The 19,525-nt window shown below is 45.9% G+C and overlaps 1 protein-coding gene across 1 annotated transcript; it reads left to right on the forward strand.

Moving 5' to 3' along the window:
* Nucleotides 1-197: 197 nt before the first annotated feature.
* Nucleotides 198-18,182, forward strand: dnd1 (DND microRNA-mediated repression inhibitor 1). Its single transcript, XM_033029511.1, has 5 exons — nucleotides 198-296; nucleotides 11,219-11,339; nucleotides 15,138-15,605; nucleotides 16,506-17,015; nucleotides 18,118-18,182. The coding sequence occupies exons 1-5, from the start codon at nucleotides 198-200 to the stop codon at nucleotides 18,180-18,182; spliced, it is 1,263 nt and encodes a 420-aa protein (XP_032885402.1).
* The last annotated feature ends 1,343 nt before the right edge of the window (nucleotides 18,183-19,525 follow it).

Below are 19,525 nucleotides of genomic sequence, written 5' to 3' on the forward strand. Positions count from 1 at the left end.
CCTATAGAAAGGAGGCACAATGCTGGAGTAACTCAGCGGGTCGGGCTCAGGCAGCATCTCTGGAGAACATGGATAGGTGACGTTTCGGGTCGAGACCCTTCTTCAGACTCTCGGTCCGAAACCTGGCTCGGAATTCAGGTGAGTTGACAGCCCCGGCCTGCTGGCAGCCAGGGGAGAGGCGAGGATCGGCAGAGTCGATGATCGCGTCTGGATTGCAAGTAAGGGTCGGCGGTGGAGGTAGGCACAGCCTGGATGTGGCCTGGGTGGCGGGTCGGCAGCCTGGCCTGGCTGTCAAGGTTGGTAGGTCCATCCATAACCGAAATCCGGTATAAAAGCTCTGTTAAAATGCGGGTTTATTGTACTTTCTATTAGGTAAACTACTTTGAGATGCCAGTGGGAAGGGATAAACTAAAGCTGCAATTAAACTAAAGGAGGGCCAATAAACATTATGGAAACACCAAAGTAAGGGGAAAATAGAGCTGATGTCTAGAAATAAGATAGACAATAGGTGCAGAAGTAGGCCATTCGGCCCTTCAAGCCAGCACCGTCATTCAATGTGATCATGGCTGATCATCCACAATCAGTACCCTGTTCCTGCCTTCTCCCCATATCCCCTGACTCTGCTATCTTTATGACCCCTATCTAGCTCTCTCTTGAAAGTATCCAGAGAACTGGCCTCTACTGCCCTCTGAGGCAGAGAATTCCACAGACCCACAACTCTGGCCTACTCCTGCACCTATTGTCTATCTCTAGCAGTCCTTAAGATCCCTTTATGCCTCAGTTCCTTCTGGACTTGCACCGTCCAAGTATTCAGTGCCCGAAGAAGCATCCCGTTCCGAAATGTCACCTTTAGATTTTCGAGATACAGTGCAGAAACGGGCCTCTAAACCCAACGCCAACAAGCGATCACCCCGTACACTAACACTATCTTACACACTTGGGATAATTTACCATTTTTAGCGAAGCCAATTAACTAACAAACTTGTTTGTGTTTGGAGTGTGGGAGATAACCCAAGCAGACACGGGGAACATTCAAACTCCGTACAGACAGCACCTGTAGTCAGGATCGAACCAGGGCCACTGGCGTAGTGAGGCAGCAACTATATCACTTTACCCAGGGTAGAGGAATCAAGAAGATGTAGGTTTAAGGTGAGAGGGGCAACCCGAGGAGCAACTTTGACACTGTTGCGCCCCTGTCCATGTTCTCCAGAAATGCTGCCTGACGCCCTGAGTTGCTCTAGCACATTGTGTCTTTTTTTGTATAAGTCAGCATTGACATTTCCTTGTTTCTCGTAATCAGTATTCACTAGGGTAACAAATGCATTCTGCAACTTGTTGCAAGCAGATGTCTGGTCCAAAACAATAAACTGGCTCCGGGATTCTTCTGTTACATTCAAGCCTTGGACTCGACATTGCAGGGGTTGGAGATAAGAGATCTATTAACACCTCAAAACAATAAACCAGTTTAATTCTGCAGCTGCTGAAGCTTTTAACAGAAAGTTACAAACAAAATCATAAATCAAGGACCACTCACACTCGGGGTTATTCCATCTTCTCTCTCCCTACAAAAGCTTGAAAGCAAGCACCAAATATATTCAGGATCAGAAAACATCGAAACATAGAAAATAGGTGCAGGAGGAGGCCATTCGGCCCTTTGAGCCAGCACCGCCATTCATTGTGATCATGGCTGATCGTCCCCAATCAATAACCCATGCCTGCCTTCTCCCCATATCCGTTGATTCCACTAGCCCCTAGAGCTCTATCTAACTCTCGCTTAAATCCATCTAGTGACTTGGCCTCCACTGCCCTCAGTGGCAGGAAATTTCACAAATTCACAACTCTCTGGGTGAAAACGTTTTTTTCTCACCTCGGTCTTAAATGGCTTCCCCTTTATTCTAAGATTGTGGCCCCTGGTCGCCCAACATTGGGAACATTTTTCCTGGATCTAGCTTGTCCAGTCCTTTTATAATTAACCATATAATAACCATATAAAAACAATTTTATATGTTTTTATAAGATATCCCCTCATCCTTCAAAGGACACAAAGTACTGATGTATTCAACAACTGGCCCAACCAATCTTTTGTCACCTTCACCATCAAGTCTAACTTCTTGAAGGTGCTGGCGATCTGATTCAGGGGAGGCTGAGGCTTGTGACAAGAATTGATGAAGCAGATAGCCAAAGTCAGGGGGAAAAAAGTGGGTTTTGTGGAAGCACCGTTCCCTCTTGATAACGGGAAAACTGTGGTCATTAGGTGTGAGGTGCTGCCGGAGCTGTTGTACTTGGAGCAGGTGTGGCCCGTCTCCTGCTCCTACGCCACAGCGATCATCAGGGTTGTCTTTCAGTTCATCTGGGGGGGTCAAAGGTGGACCGGGTCTGACAATGCACAAGTCAGCAGACAATAGGTGCAGGAGTAGGCCGTTTGACCCTTCGAGCCAGCACGGCCTTTCAATGTGATCAGGGCTGATCGCCCCCAATCAGTACCCGTTCCTGCCTTCTCCCCATAATCCCCTGACTTTGCTATCTTTAAGAGCCCTATCTAGCTCTCTCTTGAAAGCTTCCAGACAACCTGCCTCCACCGCCCTCTGAGGCAGAGAATTCCACAGACTCACCACTCTCTGCTAGAAAAAAGTGTTTCCTCGTCTCCATTCTAAATGGCCTACTCCTTATTCACAAACTGTGGCCCCCGGTTCTGGACTCCCCCAACATCTGGAACATGTTTCCTGCCTCTAGTGTGTCCAAGCCCTTAACAATCTTATATAACAATCAGACAATGGGGGCCAAAGCGTGCCCAACGTCGCTCCTACCTTGTCTCGCAAAATGTCTCAACGCCAGAACTCACCAACAAGCACCAAGACCTGGCTTGGCTGGAGGTGAGAGGGGGCCTCCCAATCAGATCCTTCCTGCACCATCAGAACCTCACTACCAGTGCACCCTGCCCTCTGGGCAGCTTATATGGAGAGGATATGGTTGCCAGTGTCTTCGCAGAGTTTGGATTTACAAAGAGTCTGAAGAAGGATCCCTGTCACTGTTTATCCTGAACAGCTCCGTAAGGGCGAACTCTCCGATATAGGGACTGTTCACAGGATATCATTCAGAGTCGGACGTCAAGTGCTGCTGGAGTGTCATCGGTGAAAGCCACTCCTTGATCTAGGGTCCTGCTGCTGCTGGACCTTGGGGGGCAGAGTCCGGTGGGGACACCTCTCAAACAAGGGAAGGGATATCACCCCAGGGGGCCATGTGAATGGCAAGGGTGCCGGGTATAATGATAGTTCAATGAACACTACCAAGCACAATGCAAATGAATGCATGCATAGCCGCAGACAATGTCAGAGAACATTTTGCACGGTTGTTAGTTTGCATGTTTTTATTCTGAATAAAGTTTATTTGGGTATAAAAAAACATTTGTGGCTGCATCAGATCGTGCGTAGTGCCAAAGCACGTGGGCAAGTCCAAAAGTGTTTTATTGTCGTATGTTCCAAGCAGAACAATTAAATTCTTCCTTGCAGCAACACAACATAATATGTAAACATAGTACTTTGTAAACAATATAATAAGCAAGAATAAATGTTTAATATATATATATGTGTTAAGTGTGTGTGTGTGTGTGTATATATATATATATATATATATATACACACACACACTTAACACATATATTTATTTTATATAATAGATAATTATGTTAATTATATATATTATATTATATTTATATATATATATTAATAATTATATATTATATCTATATTATATATATATATATATATAATTATTTTATATATATATATATAATATATTATATATATATTTTTATATATATATAATAATATATGTGTGTGTGTATCTATTATGTGCTATAAATTATGTGTATATATATGTGTATATATATGTGTATATATATGTGTATATATATGTGTGTATATATGTGTGTATATATGTGTGTATATATGTGTGTATATATGTGTGTATATATATGTATATATATATATACACACACACACATATATACACACATATACATATATATACATAAACACACACACACACACACACTGCAAAAAAAGGCAAATTCATTGCCCTCAAGTCTATGTAGTTCAGAGCTTATTTGTATGTTGTAGTGTTTAATAGCCTGATGGCTGCAGGGAAGAAGCTGTTCCTGAACCTGGACGTTACAGTTTTCAGGCTCCTGTACCTTGTTCGTGATAGTAGGAGTGAACTAGGCACACACTCAGTGGGCCGAAAGGCCTCTTTCTGCACTGCACTAAACTAAACGAAACAAGGCTAAAAAAGGTGCTGTTTTGGGTTGGGACCCTTCTTCAGACTCCTGAATATGACAATTACATTTTCCTAACATTCTATTTTCACCCCCATTTATCACTCTCTATCTGTCACTTTAATGGATAGAATGCCCATCACCTGAATATAATTGCTATTAATCAATGTCACCTGTGTACAATTAACATTGCTATTCCTGCAGGTTGGTACATTGCACCATTTTAAGAGCTAAGAATGTGAAAGACATGTTTAACAGGAGAATTCAAAATTGGTAAACATTTAAATGGGATAAAATATCAATGTAGAGAAAAGTAATGTATTAAGTGCATAGGTTTATTAGTGTGAGGAGCTCTATATGTGAGGTGGATGCAGTTTAGGTAAGTACTTGAAAAAGGAATTTGGCTCCAGAGAGTAAGGGTGGTGGAAGGATCTAATTTAATTATAGTTTATTGTCACATGTACTGAGGTGCAGTGAAAAGCTTTTTAGTTGTGTGCTATCCAGTCAGTGGAAAGATGATACATGATTACTATCAAGCCGTCCACAGTGTACAGGTACAGGATAAAGGGAATAATGTTTAATGCAAGATAAAGTCCAGTAAAGTCCGATTAAAGATAGCCCGAGGCTCTCCAATGAGGTAGATTGGAGGTTAGGACCGCTCTAGTTGGTGATAGGATGGATCAGTTGCCTAATGACAGCTGCAGCAGCACAGTGGCGCAGCAGTAGAGTCGCTGACTCACAGCGCCAGAGACGTGGATTAGATCCTGACTAAGGGTGCCGTCTGTATGGGATTTGTACGTTCTCCCTGTGACCGCGTGGGTTTTCTCCAGGTGTTCTGGTTTCCTCCTACACTCCAAAGACGTACAGGTTTGTAGGTTAATTGGCTGCTGTAATATTGTAAATCGTCCCTAGTGTGTAGGATAGTGCCAGTGTCGGCGTGGACTCGATAGTACAAATGGCCTGTTTCCATGCTGTTTGTCTAAAAAATAAAGTAACTAAAGCTGGGAAGAAACTGTCCTTGATTCTGGAGGTGTGTGTGTTTTCACACTTCTGTACCTCTTGCCAGAAGGGAGAAAGGGAGTGACCAGGGTGAGACTGGTCCTTGATTCTGCTGGTGGCCTTGCTAAGGCAGCGTGAAATGTAGATGGATCTACTGTCTTACAAGCAGTGAGATGGTGCTTTGTACAACCTGACCTGGGTGGAACATGTTCCATTGGTATCATTTCAAGATCAGGTACATGTGTGAAGAGTTACTCAGGTTTAGGACTAGATTAAAGGGTATTAGTTATAAGGAGAGGTTGGACAAATGTGCGTTATTTTCTCTGGAATGGAGGCTGAGGGAAAACCTGATAGAAGTTTTAAAAATATGAGAGGCAGAGATTGAGTAGGCAGTCAGAATCTTTTTCCACGGGATGGAGGCATCAATGACTGGAGGGCATAGATTTAAGGTGAGAGGAGCGGGCAAGTTTATTTTTGTACACAGAGTGGTGAGTGCCAGGAACGCATTGCCAGGGGTGGTGATGGAGGCAGATACAATAGTGGCGTTTAAGAGGTTTTTAGATAGACACATGAGTATGGATGGGTATGGATTACATGCAGGCAGATATGAGTTGGTCTCGACATTATGTTTGGCTCGGATGTTGTGGGCCTGTTCCTGTACTGTTCTGTTCCATGTTCTGCAATGTCCTGCAAATGGAGGGATATTGATTGCATACAAGCAGAAATTAGGCTAACTTGGCACGATGTTCAGTATAGGTATTGTGAGCCAAAGGGCCTGTCCAGTGCTGTACTATTCTCTGTGGACCTTGTACTGTTATTGAGTAGTTTGACTGATCTCCAAGTATACAAAATATATTTGAAGAATGAGAGAGCAATGAGTTGATCAAATTCACAGTGGTGCAGCAGTAGGGTTGTTGTCTTCCATCACGAGTGGCAACAGGTTTGTAGGTTAATTGGCTTCTGTAAATTGTCAATAGACAATAGGTGCAGGAGTAGGCCATTCGGCCCTTCGAGTCAGCACTGCCATTCAATATGATAATGGCTGATCATCCCCAATCAGTACCCCGTTCCTGCCTTCTCCCCATATCCCCCGACTCTGCTATTTTGAAGAGCCCTATCTAGTTCTCTCCTGAAAACATCCAGAGAACCTGCCTCCACCGCCCTCTGAGGCAAAGAATTCCACAAACTCACTGTCTCTCTTCTAAATGGCTTACTCCTTATTCTTAAACTATGGCCTCTGGTTCTTGACTCCACCAACATCGGGAACATGTTTCCTGCCTCTAGCTTGTCCAAACCCTTAACAATCTTATATGTTTCAATGAGATACCCTCTCATCCTTCTAAACTCCAGAGTGTACAAGCCCAGCTGCTCCATTCTCTCAGCATATGACAGTCCCGCCATCCCGAGAATTAACCTTGTAAACCTACGCTGCACTCCCTCAATAGCAAGAATGTCGTTCCTTAAATTAGGGGACCTAAACTGCACACAATACTCCAGGTGTGCTCTCACTAGGGCTCTGTACAACTGCAGAAGGACCTCTTTGCTCCTATCTTTGATTCCTCTTGTTATAAAGGCCAACATGTTCCCAATGTGTAGATAGAACTAATGTGAATGGGTGATCAGTGGTCGGCGTGGACTTGGTGGGCTGAAGGGGTTGTTTCCATGCTGTATCTCTAAAAAAAAATTCAAAGCGAACTTGAAAGGAAAGTTCTTGAACAATGGGAGTTGTAGTTTGTGCACACAGAACACATCGCATACTGTCGTGAAATAGTCCACTTATCACCCATGTGTTAAGTTGAGGAATTTTCACCTTTTGTGTGGATGTTGTTGGTTTGATTTTCACTTGTTACATTGGTGGACTGAACGCAAGTGTTCGGCAAAACTGTCGCCGAGCCTGCGCTTGGTCTCGCCGATGTACAGGAGGCCACATCTGGAATACCGGATGCAATAGAGGAGGCTGGATTAGTATTGAGGTCTCATCAACCACATCCCCAATATTTTGGGGATCTTGCTGTGTAAATGTCGCTTGCTCCCTTTCCTATGAAGGGGGGACTTTTCTGACTGAAGGAACACTTCCTGGCACTGCGACAGATGCTAGAGAAATGCAGGACATTTCCGAAGTAATCTGAAGTAGAACTCTTGGGTTGGGATGGGAAAGAATTTCCTTGTTGCACCTCACTGACCTCATAGTAGCCGATGGAATTTCGAGTTCTTTAGTCTTTGCATAACGCACTTGGGGGTGGGAATTATGTGACATTTTGTGACAACATCCCCCACCCCCTTCTCTCCTCCACTTACCCACAACCACCCAAGAGAAAGTCTCCTCACCCTTCATTGTGGACCCTCACAACTAACTGACCCACAGTGTGAGGTCACACTTAGAGATGACCTGCCTCTCTGCCCAGGCACAGTCTTATATATATTTATATAATTCTCCTCTCCCCTCCTCCCATTCTCATCCCCCCCCCCCCATTCTCCTCCCCCACTTTCTCTTCTGTCTCTTCCCTTCTCTCTAGAGCAAAGATCCTAGATCTTTGTCTAGAGGGAGGAAGAGCGAGAGAGAAGGGAAGAGACAGAGAAAGAAGGGGGAGGAGAATGAGGTGCAGGAGGGAGGGAGGTGTTGGGAAGAGCATCCAACTCCAACCACGCCCAACAACGGGCCAATAGAGCATTTTGTGCGACACAGGAGGCTTTAACAAGGGGGGAGGGATTGGCGTTGGCGATCCCCTGCCTCTTCCCGAGTGAGAAGAGGGAGCATTGCTTGCTTTCCTGGGGTAGACTGCAGAAATTGTGGACTTCAGCCCATCCCAAGACCAGCAGAATTTCCCTGGACAGGGCTGAAACCAAGGACCAAGATCTACTCAGTTCCAGGCGCCCTGCACCTGCACTGACCGGTAGGTATTCTGCCTTTTAATCCCGGCCTTTAAACGCTGCGGAATGGTTTGCATTCAACCCATGCGCCTCCACCCCCGCCTCTGTGCAACGTAGCTCTAGCTGGATATCTCTGCTCCATGCTCTCACAGGTGGTGTGTCCAAAGGTACACAAAATTGCTGGGGAAACTCAGCGGATGCAGCAGCATCTATGGAGCGAAGGAAATGGGCGACGTTTCGGGCCGAAACCTTCAAATCCCACTTCAGGGACTCTGCAGAAACTGGTGCAGGGCAGAGGTAACGCTGCCCTCCCAGAGAAATGGTCCGACCAGCGTTTAAATACCAGTCCTGAGTATAAATTCAGCTTGGAGGAGAATCCAAGAGTGAGAGAGAGTCAAATAGTGTTTAATTGCCAAGTGATACAATGAAATTCTTACTTCAGCAGCAGAACAGGCCTGCAAACACATCACTCACAGATGTCATTAAGCTGGAAAGGGTGCAATGTTTAAGATTTACGAGGATGTTGCTGGGACTCCAGGGCCTCAACTGTAGGGAGAGGTTGAGCAGGCTCGGACTCTATTTCTTGGAGCGCAGGAGGATCTTATTGAGGTGTAGAAAGATCGCGAGGGGAATAAACTGGGTAGGTACACAGTCTTTTACCCAAAGTAGGGGAATCAAGAACCAGAGGAAATAGGTTTAAGGGTGGCACAGTTGCACAGTGTTAGAGTTGCTGCCTGTAAGGGTGCTGTCTGTACGGTGTTTGTATGTTTTCCCCGCAACCGCGTGGAATTTTTCCGGGTGCTCCGGTTTCCTCCCACACTCCAAAGACGTACAGGTTTGTAGATGAATTGGCGTTGGTAATTTTTTTTAATTGTCCCTAGGTGTGTAGGATAGGGCTTTTTTTCCCCCCAGAAAGCATGGCGGATTTATGAAATGAGCTGCGCGAGGAGGTCGTTGAAACGGGTACTATCACAATGTTTAAGAAACATTTAGACAGGTACATGGATTGGATAGGTTTAGAGGTATATGGGCCACATGCAGGCAGGTGGAACTAGTGTAGATGGGGTATGTTAGTCGTTGTGGTTAAATGGGGCTGAATGGCCTTTTGCAATACTATGACAACGACTAACTGAGGTGAAGTATAATAAACAACAAAACTGCATAACAACAATACTAGCATATATAAGCAAAAAAAGTCAAACAATAGTGCAACTACGACAGTCCATGGTTCATAGTATAGTTAATGTGTAATATTCAAGAGCCTGGTGGTTGTTGGGAAGAAGCTGTTCTTGAACCTAGAGGGCATGGTTTTTAGATGAGATCATAAGACGTAGGGTCAAACTAGCCCCACCGCCTCCCCCCTTCTCTCCCCCCCCCCCAACATAAGCTCACGCAGGAACCTGGGTTCACAAGGAGAACATGCAAACATCAGACACATACAGACTACACCTGGGTTCAGGATCGAACCCAGGTCTCTGGCGCTCTGAGGCAGCAGCTCTACCCACTGCGCTGCCTCTTCATTTGTGTCAGGTGATTGAAAATCTGTAATAGAAAGGAACTGCAGTTGTTGGTTTATACCAAAGATGGGCACAAAGTGCTGGAGCAATAATTGGAGGAACTGCATCATATTTTGCTCGGGCACCTTACAGCCCCGTGGCATGAATATTGATTTCTCAAACTTCAAGTAACTCCAGCATTCCTCCTCTCTATCCCTCCCCCACCCAAGGTCGCACCAGCTTCTCGTTTTCATTGAACAGACATCTAACAATGGCCTGCTTCCTTTATCGTTATTTTTTTGCATAGAGTTCATTCATTGTTCTTTATCTCTCAACATCATTGTCTATATCTCTCATTTCCCTTTTCTCTAACTAGTCTGAAGAAGGGTCTCGACACAAAACGTCACCCATTCCTTCTCTCCAGAGATACTACCTGTCCTGCTGAGTTACTCTAGCTTTGTGTCCAACTCAGTGGGTCAGGCAGCATCTCTGGAGGCCATGGATAGGTGATGTTTCAGAGTTTATGTCGGTCTATCATTCATTGAAAGTCTGTTGTGAAACTCCCACGCATGTTAAAGAACTGAAGAAGGGTCATTTGTGTCTATCTTCAGTTTAAACCAGCATCTGCAGTTCCTTCCTGCGCAAGTTAAAAGATGGATTTGGAGACAATTGACTTTTTTCATGAGTTAAGACGGTGTGTAAACAGTCAGCGGAACCAGCCGCTTCAATTATGCTATTAACAAAGCAGAACATCTAAGCACAATTAAACAAAGGTTTTCTAGAGCTGGGAGTTTTGACAGGTGAACTAACTCACAGCTGACAGTTTCACAGGAGTAGTGAGGAAGATCCAAGCGCCAGAATCGTGTGGCACGGTGGCGCAATGGTAGAGTTGCTGCCTCGCAGTGCCGGAGACCCGGCTTTGATCCTGCCCTTGGGTGCTGTCTGTATGGAGTTTGTACGTTCCCCCCGTGATCGTGTGGATTTTCTCCAGGTGCTCCGGTTTCCTCCCACACTCAAAAGATGTACAAGTTTGTAGGTTAACTTGGCTTGGGTAAAAATTGTAAATTGTTCCTAGTATGTTGGATAGTGGTAGTGTAAGGGGATCGTTGGTTGGCGTGGACTCAATGGGCCGAATGGTCTGTTTCCATGCTGTATCTCTAAAGCAAAACTAATTATAGACACAAGAGATCCGTTTAGGAATAGAATCAAAGATCTAGAGATGCAAAGACAGACACAAAATAACTGGAGTAAGCGGATAAGGCAGCATCTCTGGAGAAAAAGGATGGTTTTCAGTCTGAATAAGACTCCAGCACTTTACATCTATCTCGTTGAGAGTGGATTATTGTTATATGTCCTGATTTAGAACTATGAGATTCTTACTTGCAGCAACACAAGATTTAGTTTTAATTTTAGAGATACAGTGTGGAAGGTCGGCCACAGACGTTGCATCTTTTCTCGTAAACCAGCATCTGCAGTTTCTTGCGTCCACAACAAAGTTTTGATGACTCGGAGTATCGGGGGATCCGGGTGAAGTGTGCGAGTCAGAGTATTAAATGTCTCGTATTCATGTTTTGCACAGGTGATGGCAAGCATGCTGTTGAATTCTGCCAATAAGCTGGCGTTCGATGCCTGGGTGGAAGAGACGGGCATCGACTTGGTCCAGGTCAATGGGCAAAGGAAGTTTGGTGGGCCCCCTCCAGGTAAGTCATAGATCATAGAGCCATGGCCTAATTCTGCTCCTATGGTCATAAGGATGTAAGTGATAGGAGAAGAATTAGGTCATTCGGCCCATCAAGTCTACTCCACCACTCAATCATTGCAGATCTCTCCCTCCAAACCCCATTCTCCTGCCTTCTCCCACAACCCGACACCCATACCAATCAAGAATCTATCTAGCTCTGCCTTAAAAATACCCATTGATTTGGCCTCCGTAACCTTCTGTGGCAAAGAATTCCACAGATTCACCACCCTATGATTTATGAACATGTGCACCGTGTAGTTCCAAAATACCTATATACACACACACATACAACTAGTCAATATTGACTAGGAAAGACACTATGTGCTGGAATAACCCAGCGGGCCAGGCAGCACATGGTTAGGTAGAGACAAAATGCTGGAGTAACTCAGCAGGACAGGCAGCATCTCTGAAGAGAAGGAATGGGTAACGTTTCGGGTCAAGACCCCTCTGAAGAAGGGTGAATTGAGGAAGAGAACAAAGGGGGACCTGCCGTGGATACTGTGTGTACTTTGTAACTTTGTCAGTACCTTTATGTGGCATCAACCTTTCTTCTGAAACCCAAAACGTCACCCAGAGATGCTGCCTTCCCGCTGAGTTACCCCAGCATTTTGTGTCTACCTTCGGTTTAAACCAGCATCTGCAATTCTTTCCCGAACATGGTTTGGTGATGTTCCAGGTTGAATGAATGAATACTTTATTATCACATGTCAAGTCAAGGTGAAATTCTTTGCTTGCATACCCAAGGGTTGCAAATAGTCGCCACATAAAGACACTGACAAAGTTACGAAGTAGTTCAAGTGAGTTTATTGTCATGTGTCCCTGATAGGACAATGAAATTCTTGCTTTGTGCAGCACACAGAACATAGTAGGCATTTACTACTAAACAGATCAGTGTGTCCATATACCATAATATAAATATATACACATATGTATACACAATATCTGCGGCAGGTCCCCCTTTGTCCTCCCCCTCAATTCCCCTCTTGGTTTTGTACACCTCTATAAGATCACCCATAGAGTCATAGAGTGGTACAGTGTGGTAAGAAACAGGCCCTTCGGCCCAACTCGCCGACACCGGCCAACAATATCCCTGCTACCCTACTCCCACTTGCCTGCTCTTGGTCCATAACCCTCTAAACCTGTCCTATTCATGTACCTGTCCAAATGTTTCTTAAATGATGGGATAGTCCCAGCCTCAACTACCTCCTCTGGCAGCTTGTTCCATACACCCACCTGTGAAAAAGTTACCCCGCGGATTCCTATTAAATCTTTTCCATTTCACCTTGAACCTATGTCCACTGGTCCTCGATTCCCCAACTCTGGGTAAAAGACTCTGTGCATCTACCTGATCTATTCCTCTCATGATTTTGTATAACTCAATAAGATCTCCCCTCATCCTCCTACGCTCATGGAATAGAGACCCAGCCGACTCAACCTCTCCCTATAGCTCATACCCTGTATTCCTGGGGACATCCTTGTACATTTTTTACTGAACCCTTTTAAGCTTGACAATATCTTTCCTATAACATGGAGCCCAGAACTGACCACAATATTTTAAATGCCGTCTCACCAATGTCCTATACATCTGCAACATGACCTCCCAACTTCTATATTCAGCTCAGCTGAGTCTACCCCTCAGCTTCCTGCGCTCTATGGAATAAAGTCCTAGCCTGCCCAAACTCTCCCTATATTCTAAGTTTGCACCATATCTTGCTGATCATTTTCTACCCATGTTCCTGTCCAGGTAAATGTTGTTACAGTTCCTGCCTCAACTAGCTTCTCTGGCACACAAAAATGCTGGAGAAACTCAGCGGGTGCAGCAGCATCTATGGAGCGAAGGAAATAGGTGAAGTGTACTTTTGTGTTCCTTCGATCTTCCAGCATCTGCAGTTCCTTCTTGAACACTTTAGCTTCTCTGGCAGCTTGTTCCATATACCAACCACCCTCTGTGTGAAAGTTGCCCCTCATGTACCCATTATATCATTGCCTCTCAAACTTAAATCCATGGCCTCTACAACTTAATCCCCTTACCTTGTGAAAAGGGTTCCACTCTACATCTTTCCCTCTTTTCTTGGTTTGAAGAAGGGTCCCGTCCAAAAACATCGCCTATCCATGTTCTCCAGAGATGCTGCCTGGCCCGACCTGCTGAGTTACCCTAGCACTTTGTCTCTTTTTATTGTAAGTCTGCATCTGCAGTTCCTTGTGTCTTCCCCCGACCCCCCCCACATTTTCCCCTCTTCCTGGTGCTGCCGCTGAATGTGCACCAATTTCTCCCTTTCACCTTCCCTCCCACCTATTCCCTTCCACCGACATTCCTTCTTCCTTCTTCACTATTCGCACCCCTTCTATCCTTATCTCACACCTTTTGTCTTTCCATCCCTGGCCTTTGTTCCAACCATCTGCCTGATCAAAAATCCCCCTCTCCTGTGTTCACCTATTACCTGCTATTACCTACTTTGTGCTGCCTCTCCTCTCCCTGCTTTCTCCCCCTTAGCTCCACACAATCGGTCTGAAGAAGGGCCCCGACCCAAAACGTCACCTATCCATGTTCTCCAGAGATGCTGCCTGACCAACTGAGTTACTCCAGCACTTTGTGTCCTGGTTTTATTTTAAATTTAGTTTAAAGATACAGTGTGGAAACAGGCCCTTCAGCCCACTGAGTTTCGCTGACCAACGATCACCTGTACACTTGTTCTAACCTGCACAGGAGGGACAATTTACAGAAGCCTATTAAGCTACAAACCTGTACATCTTTGGAGTGTGGGAGGAAACCATGGAATCTGGAAAAAAACCTATGTGGTCACAGGGGGAACTTAGAACTTTTCACTGCAAATCGTTTCACTGTACCTCGGTAACATGTGACACTAGGCTAGTTATAGATAGAGATATAGTGTTGCACATGCAGTTGTGGATAAACTAAACTAGTAGAGATATTGCGCGGAAAGAGGCCCTTCAGCCCATTATGAGTCCGCACTGACCAACGATCCCCATACACTAGCACTATCCTACACACTACAATGAACAATTTTTACCAAAGCCAATTAAACTACAAACTTGCACGTCTCCGGGATGTGGGAGGAAACCGGAGCATCCGGAGAAATCCCATGTGCTCACAGGGAGAAAGTATAAATTGCTTTTCATGCAAAGCATTTCACTGTACCCCAGTAATGTGACAATAAAGAAAACTAAGCTGCGTACAGACAGCACCCGTAGTCGGGATCGAACCCGGGTTTCGGACACTGTGAGGCAGCAACGTTACCGCTGCGCCACCGTGCCGCAGTGCTGACCACAAACCTGTTTGGAGTGTGCGAGGAAACCGGAGCACACGGAGAAGACCCTAGCGGTCACGAGGTGAACATGCAATCTCCATGCAGACAGCACCCGTAGACAGGATCGCATGCCACGAGGCAGCAGCTCTACTGCGGCACCACTGTGCCACCCAACAATGGACATCATAAGTGACAAAGCAGAATTAGGCCATTTAGCCCATCAAGTCTACTTCTCCATTCAATCATTGCTGAACCATCTCTCCCTCCCAACCCCATTCTCCTGCCTTCACCCCATAACCCCTGACGAACTAATCAACATGAAGGGTCTCAACCTGAAACGTCACCTCCTTTTCCCCAGAGATGCTGCCTGTCCCGCTGAGTTACTCCAGCATTTTGTGTCTTATCTTTGGTGTAAACCAGCATCTACAGTTCCCTCCTACACAACATTGGACGTGTTTTGTGGAGTCCTTGCTGTGTTCGTTCCTCAGGTTGGACGGGACATCCTCCGTTGACTGGCTCCGAGGTGTTCGTTGGGAAGCTGCCCCAGGACGTCTATGAGGACAAACTCATCCCGCTATTCCAGGCAGCGGGCAAGCTCTACGAGTTCCGCCTGATGATGACCTTCAGTGGGGAGAACCGGGGCTTTGCCTATGCCAAGTACGCCAACCGCTGGTACGCCCAGTGCGCCATCGCCATGTTCAACGGATACCAGATCCGTGACGGCTTCCCCATCCTGGTGTGCCGCAGCACGGAGAAGAATGAGCTGTGCGTCGCGGGCATCCCGTGGGGCAGGGGCCGGGCGGAGGTGATGGACGTCGTCAAGGAGCTGACCGACGGTGTGTCCGACCTCTCCCTTCACCTCAGTGCCGACCGCAGGAAGAAGATGACCATGTTTGCCGTGGTGAAGTATGAGAGTCACCGGGCGGCGGCGATGGCAAAGAAGAAGCTGGTTGAAGGTATGGCCTGCCCTCCCCTTCCCACTCCCACACCGCCCCACCCCCCCCCCCACCCCCCCCCTGTTCTGGGCCTCCTTGTGTCCATAGGTCCATTGCTCCATTGGTCCAGTCCAAAGGCCCATAAGGTACACAAAAATGCTGGAGCAACTCATGGAGAAATTCAGTCTGAAGAAGGGTTTCGGCCCGAAACGTTGCCTATTTCCTTCGCTCCATAGATGCTGCTGCACCCGCTGAGTTTCTCCAGCATTTTTGTGTACCTTTGATCTGCAGTTCCTTCTTAAACAAAGGCCCAAAAGTACAGGTGCAAAGGTCCATGTCCAAGTCCAAATGTCTGGTCCAATTGTCCAAAGGTTCTATATTTTCAGGTACATAGGTCCAAAGGTCCATAAATCTAGTCCAAATTTGATCCTGTTTGAGTTTTGTGTTTAGTTTATTGTCATGTGTACCAAGGTCATCCACAATGTACAGATACATGATAAAGTGAATAACATGAATAACGTTTAGTGCGAGATAAAATCCAGTACAGTCCGATCAATGATAGTCCAAGGGTCTCCAATGAGGTCACTCGGGACTGCTCTCTAGTTGGTGATGGGATGGTTCAGTTGCCTGATAACTGTTGGGAAGAAACTGTCCCTGAATCTAGAGGTATGCGTTTTCAAATTCTGTGCCCCTTACCTAATTGGAGAGGGGAGAAGAGGGAATGAGAAGGGTAAGACTGTTCATTGATTATGTTGGAGGCCTTGCTGAGGCAGCTTGAGGTGTAAATGGAGACTATGAGTGCTGTCTGTACGGAGTTTGTACATTCTTCCTTGACCGCCTGCGTAGGTTACAGGGAGAATGTACCCATGTATGCGTCACAGAGCCAGCCTTAATTAACCTGGTCTGTCGGTTCCTTTACAGATTGCATTGAGCTCTGGGGCCAACCCATTGAGATTGACTGGATGAAACCCGATGGAAGGCAGAAGGGTCAGCAGATGCTTCTATCCGAAACACAGCCCAGCCTTCAAGTGTCGGCCTGGCCTGTGATGACCAGAGGACTTTGCTTGCCGCCGATGGGGTCTGCCACATGTGCTGCACCCACTGCCCGCTTTGCTGGCCGCAGTGGCTTCTCTCCCTCGGGGGAGAGGGGGGAGAAGATCCGCCGGCCGTTCCCGGAAGTGCCGTGCCCGCTGAACGTGGCCTGCGATGTTGTCCGCCTCTTGGACGCCTACTGCCTGAAGAAGAGGCTGGGCAAGCCGGTGTACAGCGTGCAGTCTGTGCGCTCCGACCAGCACCGCTTCTTGTTTAAGGTCTTCCTGCCCGGACTCGCCGCCCACTTCAGTGGGATGGTTACGCTGACCCCAGAGGATCTGGCTTCTGGCCGGGATGTTCCCAAGGAAGAAGCGGCACTTCAGGTCCTGATGTACTTGGGTGAGTCAACCTGGTTTCCCTTGACCATGTCTACCACCCCATGTCTACCAGGATGGCACAGCGGCAGGGTTGCTGCCTTACAGCACCGGAAACACAGGTTCCATCCTGACTACTGGTGCTGTCTGTACGGAGTTTTTACGTTCTCCCCGTGTGCTCGCGGATTTCCTCCGGGTGCTCCAGTTTCCACCCACCCTCCAAAGACGTGCAAGTTTGTAGGTTAATTGGCTTCTGTAAATTGGCCCTAGTGTGTAAGATACTGCTAGTGTACAGATGATCGCTGATCGGCGTGAACTTTTGGGCCGAAGGACCTTTTTCTGCACTGCATCTCTAACGTCTAACGGTTAGATACGGCGCAAAAACAGGCCCTTCAGCCCACCGAGTCCGAGTAAAGAAATTCCTCCTCGTCTCTTTTCTAAAGGTACGTCCTTTTATTCTGAGGCTATACCCTCTGGTCCTAGACTCTGCACTGGTAGAAACATCCTCTCCACATCCACTCTATCCAGGCCTTTCACTCTTTGGTAAGTTTCAAAGAAGTCTTCCCTCATTCTTCTAAACTCCAACAAGTACAAACCCAATGCCGTCTTAACGCTCATCGTTAACCCCGCCCCCCCCCCCCAGTCTTTTGTTTAGATATCCTCACTTGTTGTCTTTCCTGTGACAATGGATCCACAGGCCGCATTAACAAATGTCCCATTTGCACATCTCCCATTACCTCTCCAGCTGCTGCTAATGGGGTCCCTTCCCACTCACCACCGTCCGTCTCTTTTCTTCCAATCCTTTCATGAAGCTTTTATACCGTCGGCTTTCGACATCCTTGCTCATCGCAATCCCTCCTGATTTCTCTTTCTTTGTTTCTGCCGTCAAATCCGCTCTCGCAGTTCCCTGCATTTGTCTAAAAGCTTTTAAACCGAGTTGCCGCTAAATCCTTGGGGCTCCTTATAATGTTGCTGTTGTAACCAGGGAACAAATAAGTCATCTTGTTCAGATCTGTATAACCCATTTGTATACATTTGGGCCAACAAAAGCTTTATCTTTTAAGGTTCATGCACTTGGGAAAGGATGTATCGTGCTTTCAATGTTTTTTTTTTCATTTTTATTTTAGGTCACTCAATGGGATTTGAAGGATTTCATCCCCACAGTGCCTCTGTTACGGAGAGTCAAACCTGAATGATTGGTTCCATTGGAATGGAAACTTTTGTTGTTTTAAAGTTTTTGCACAAGTTTATTTGTCACGGTTTGAGAAGAAAAAATTACGTTTTGTTACTGTGAGCTCATTCAAAGATACTTTATTTATTTTGGACTCTTAACTAGAAGATTGGTAGCATTTATATTTTGTTGTTTCTCTTTAAAGCTGTCTTTATACTTGCTTCTGAGTTGATCTTGTGATATTTTTGTTGTGTGGTTTAATAATACAAAATTGGAGGCAAGAGAAAGTTAACCAGTGTCAAGGGTTTGATATGTTTAGGAAATGACGCTGAGATACATGCAGAAAAAAATGGAGTATTTTTCATAACGTCTTCAGTTGTAGATTGGACTGCCGCGTGCTGAATCTTCACAATAGTGAATTAAAAAAAAACCTGTAATAATGATATTTTCTTGCTCCCAAGTATACAAAGTTCTGAATTATAATTTGTATAAAAATTGTTGAATTAATAGTTCCTGAGGATTTGTTCATTTTCATTTTTAGTGTGGTTGGAGTTTTGTTAATAACGAGAAATTGTAGAAGATTTTTCTCTTTAGTATCTGCTGTATTTTAAGTGTTTGTTTGATGTCTTTCATAAGTCATGTTTTGTTTTTTTTGGTGGAAATGCTTCCTGGACACAAATTGGGCGGCACAGTGGCGCAACGGTTAGAGCTACTCCCTTACAGCGCCAGAGACCTGGGTTCAATCCTGTCTACTGGTGCTGTGTATGCAGAGTTTGCACTTTCTTCCTGTGACCACATGGGTATTCTCCAGGTACTCCGGTTTCCTCCAACACCAAAGATGTACATGATTGTAGGTGAATTGGCTTGGTAAAATTGTAAATTGTTGCTAGTGCGTGGAGGATAGTGTGTGGGAATCACTGGTCGGCGTGGACTCGGTGGGTCAAAGGGCCAGTTTCTGTGCTCACTAAACTAAACTGGCCAGAGACCCAGGTTACGGGTGTTGTCAGTTCGGAGTTTGTACGTTCTCCCTGTGACCACGTGGGTTTTCTCCAGGTGCTCTGGGTTCCTCCCACACTCCAAAGACGTACAGGTTTGTCAGTTAAGTGGCTTCTGTAAAATGATCAATGGTTGGCTGGGATTTGGTGGGCCGAAGGGCCTGTTTCCACACTATATCTCTAAAACTAAAACATTAGACTCCGTAGCTTAGAATTGGCTTTATAAATGACACAAAACCAACCATGGATTAGGGTACACAAAATTGCTGGAGAAACTCAGCGGGTGCAGCAGCATCTATGGAGCGAAGGAAATAGGCGACGTTTCGGGTTGAAACCCTTCTTCAGACTGATGGATTAGGGCTTTGATCC

Source organism: Amblyraja radiata, chromosome 11 (assembly GCF_010909765.2).
Source record: "Amblyraja radiata isolate CabotCenter1 chromosome 11, sAmbRad1.1.pri, whole genome shotgun sequence".
Lineage (NCBI taxonomy): Eukaryota > Metazoa > Chordata > Chondrichthyes > Rajiformes > Rajidae > Amblyraja > Amblyraja radiata.

Coding starts and splice junctions, on each gene's coding strand:
- dnd1 (XM_033029511.1), top strand. CDS start 198: ATGATCGCGTCTGGATTGCAAGTAAGGGTCGGCGGTGGAGGTAGGCAC. Junction 11,340..15,137: donor GTTTGGTGGGCCCCCTCCAG/GTAAGTCATAGA, acceptor TTCGTTCCTCAG/GTTGGACGGGACATCCTCCG. Junction 15,606..16,505: donor AAAGAAGAAGCTGGTTGAAG/GTATGGCCTGCC, acceptor GTTCCTTTACAG/ATTGCATTGAGCTCTGGGGC.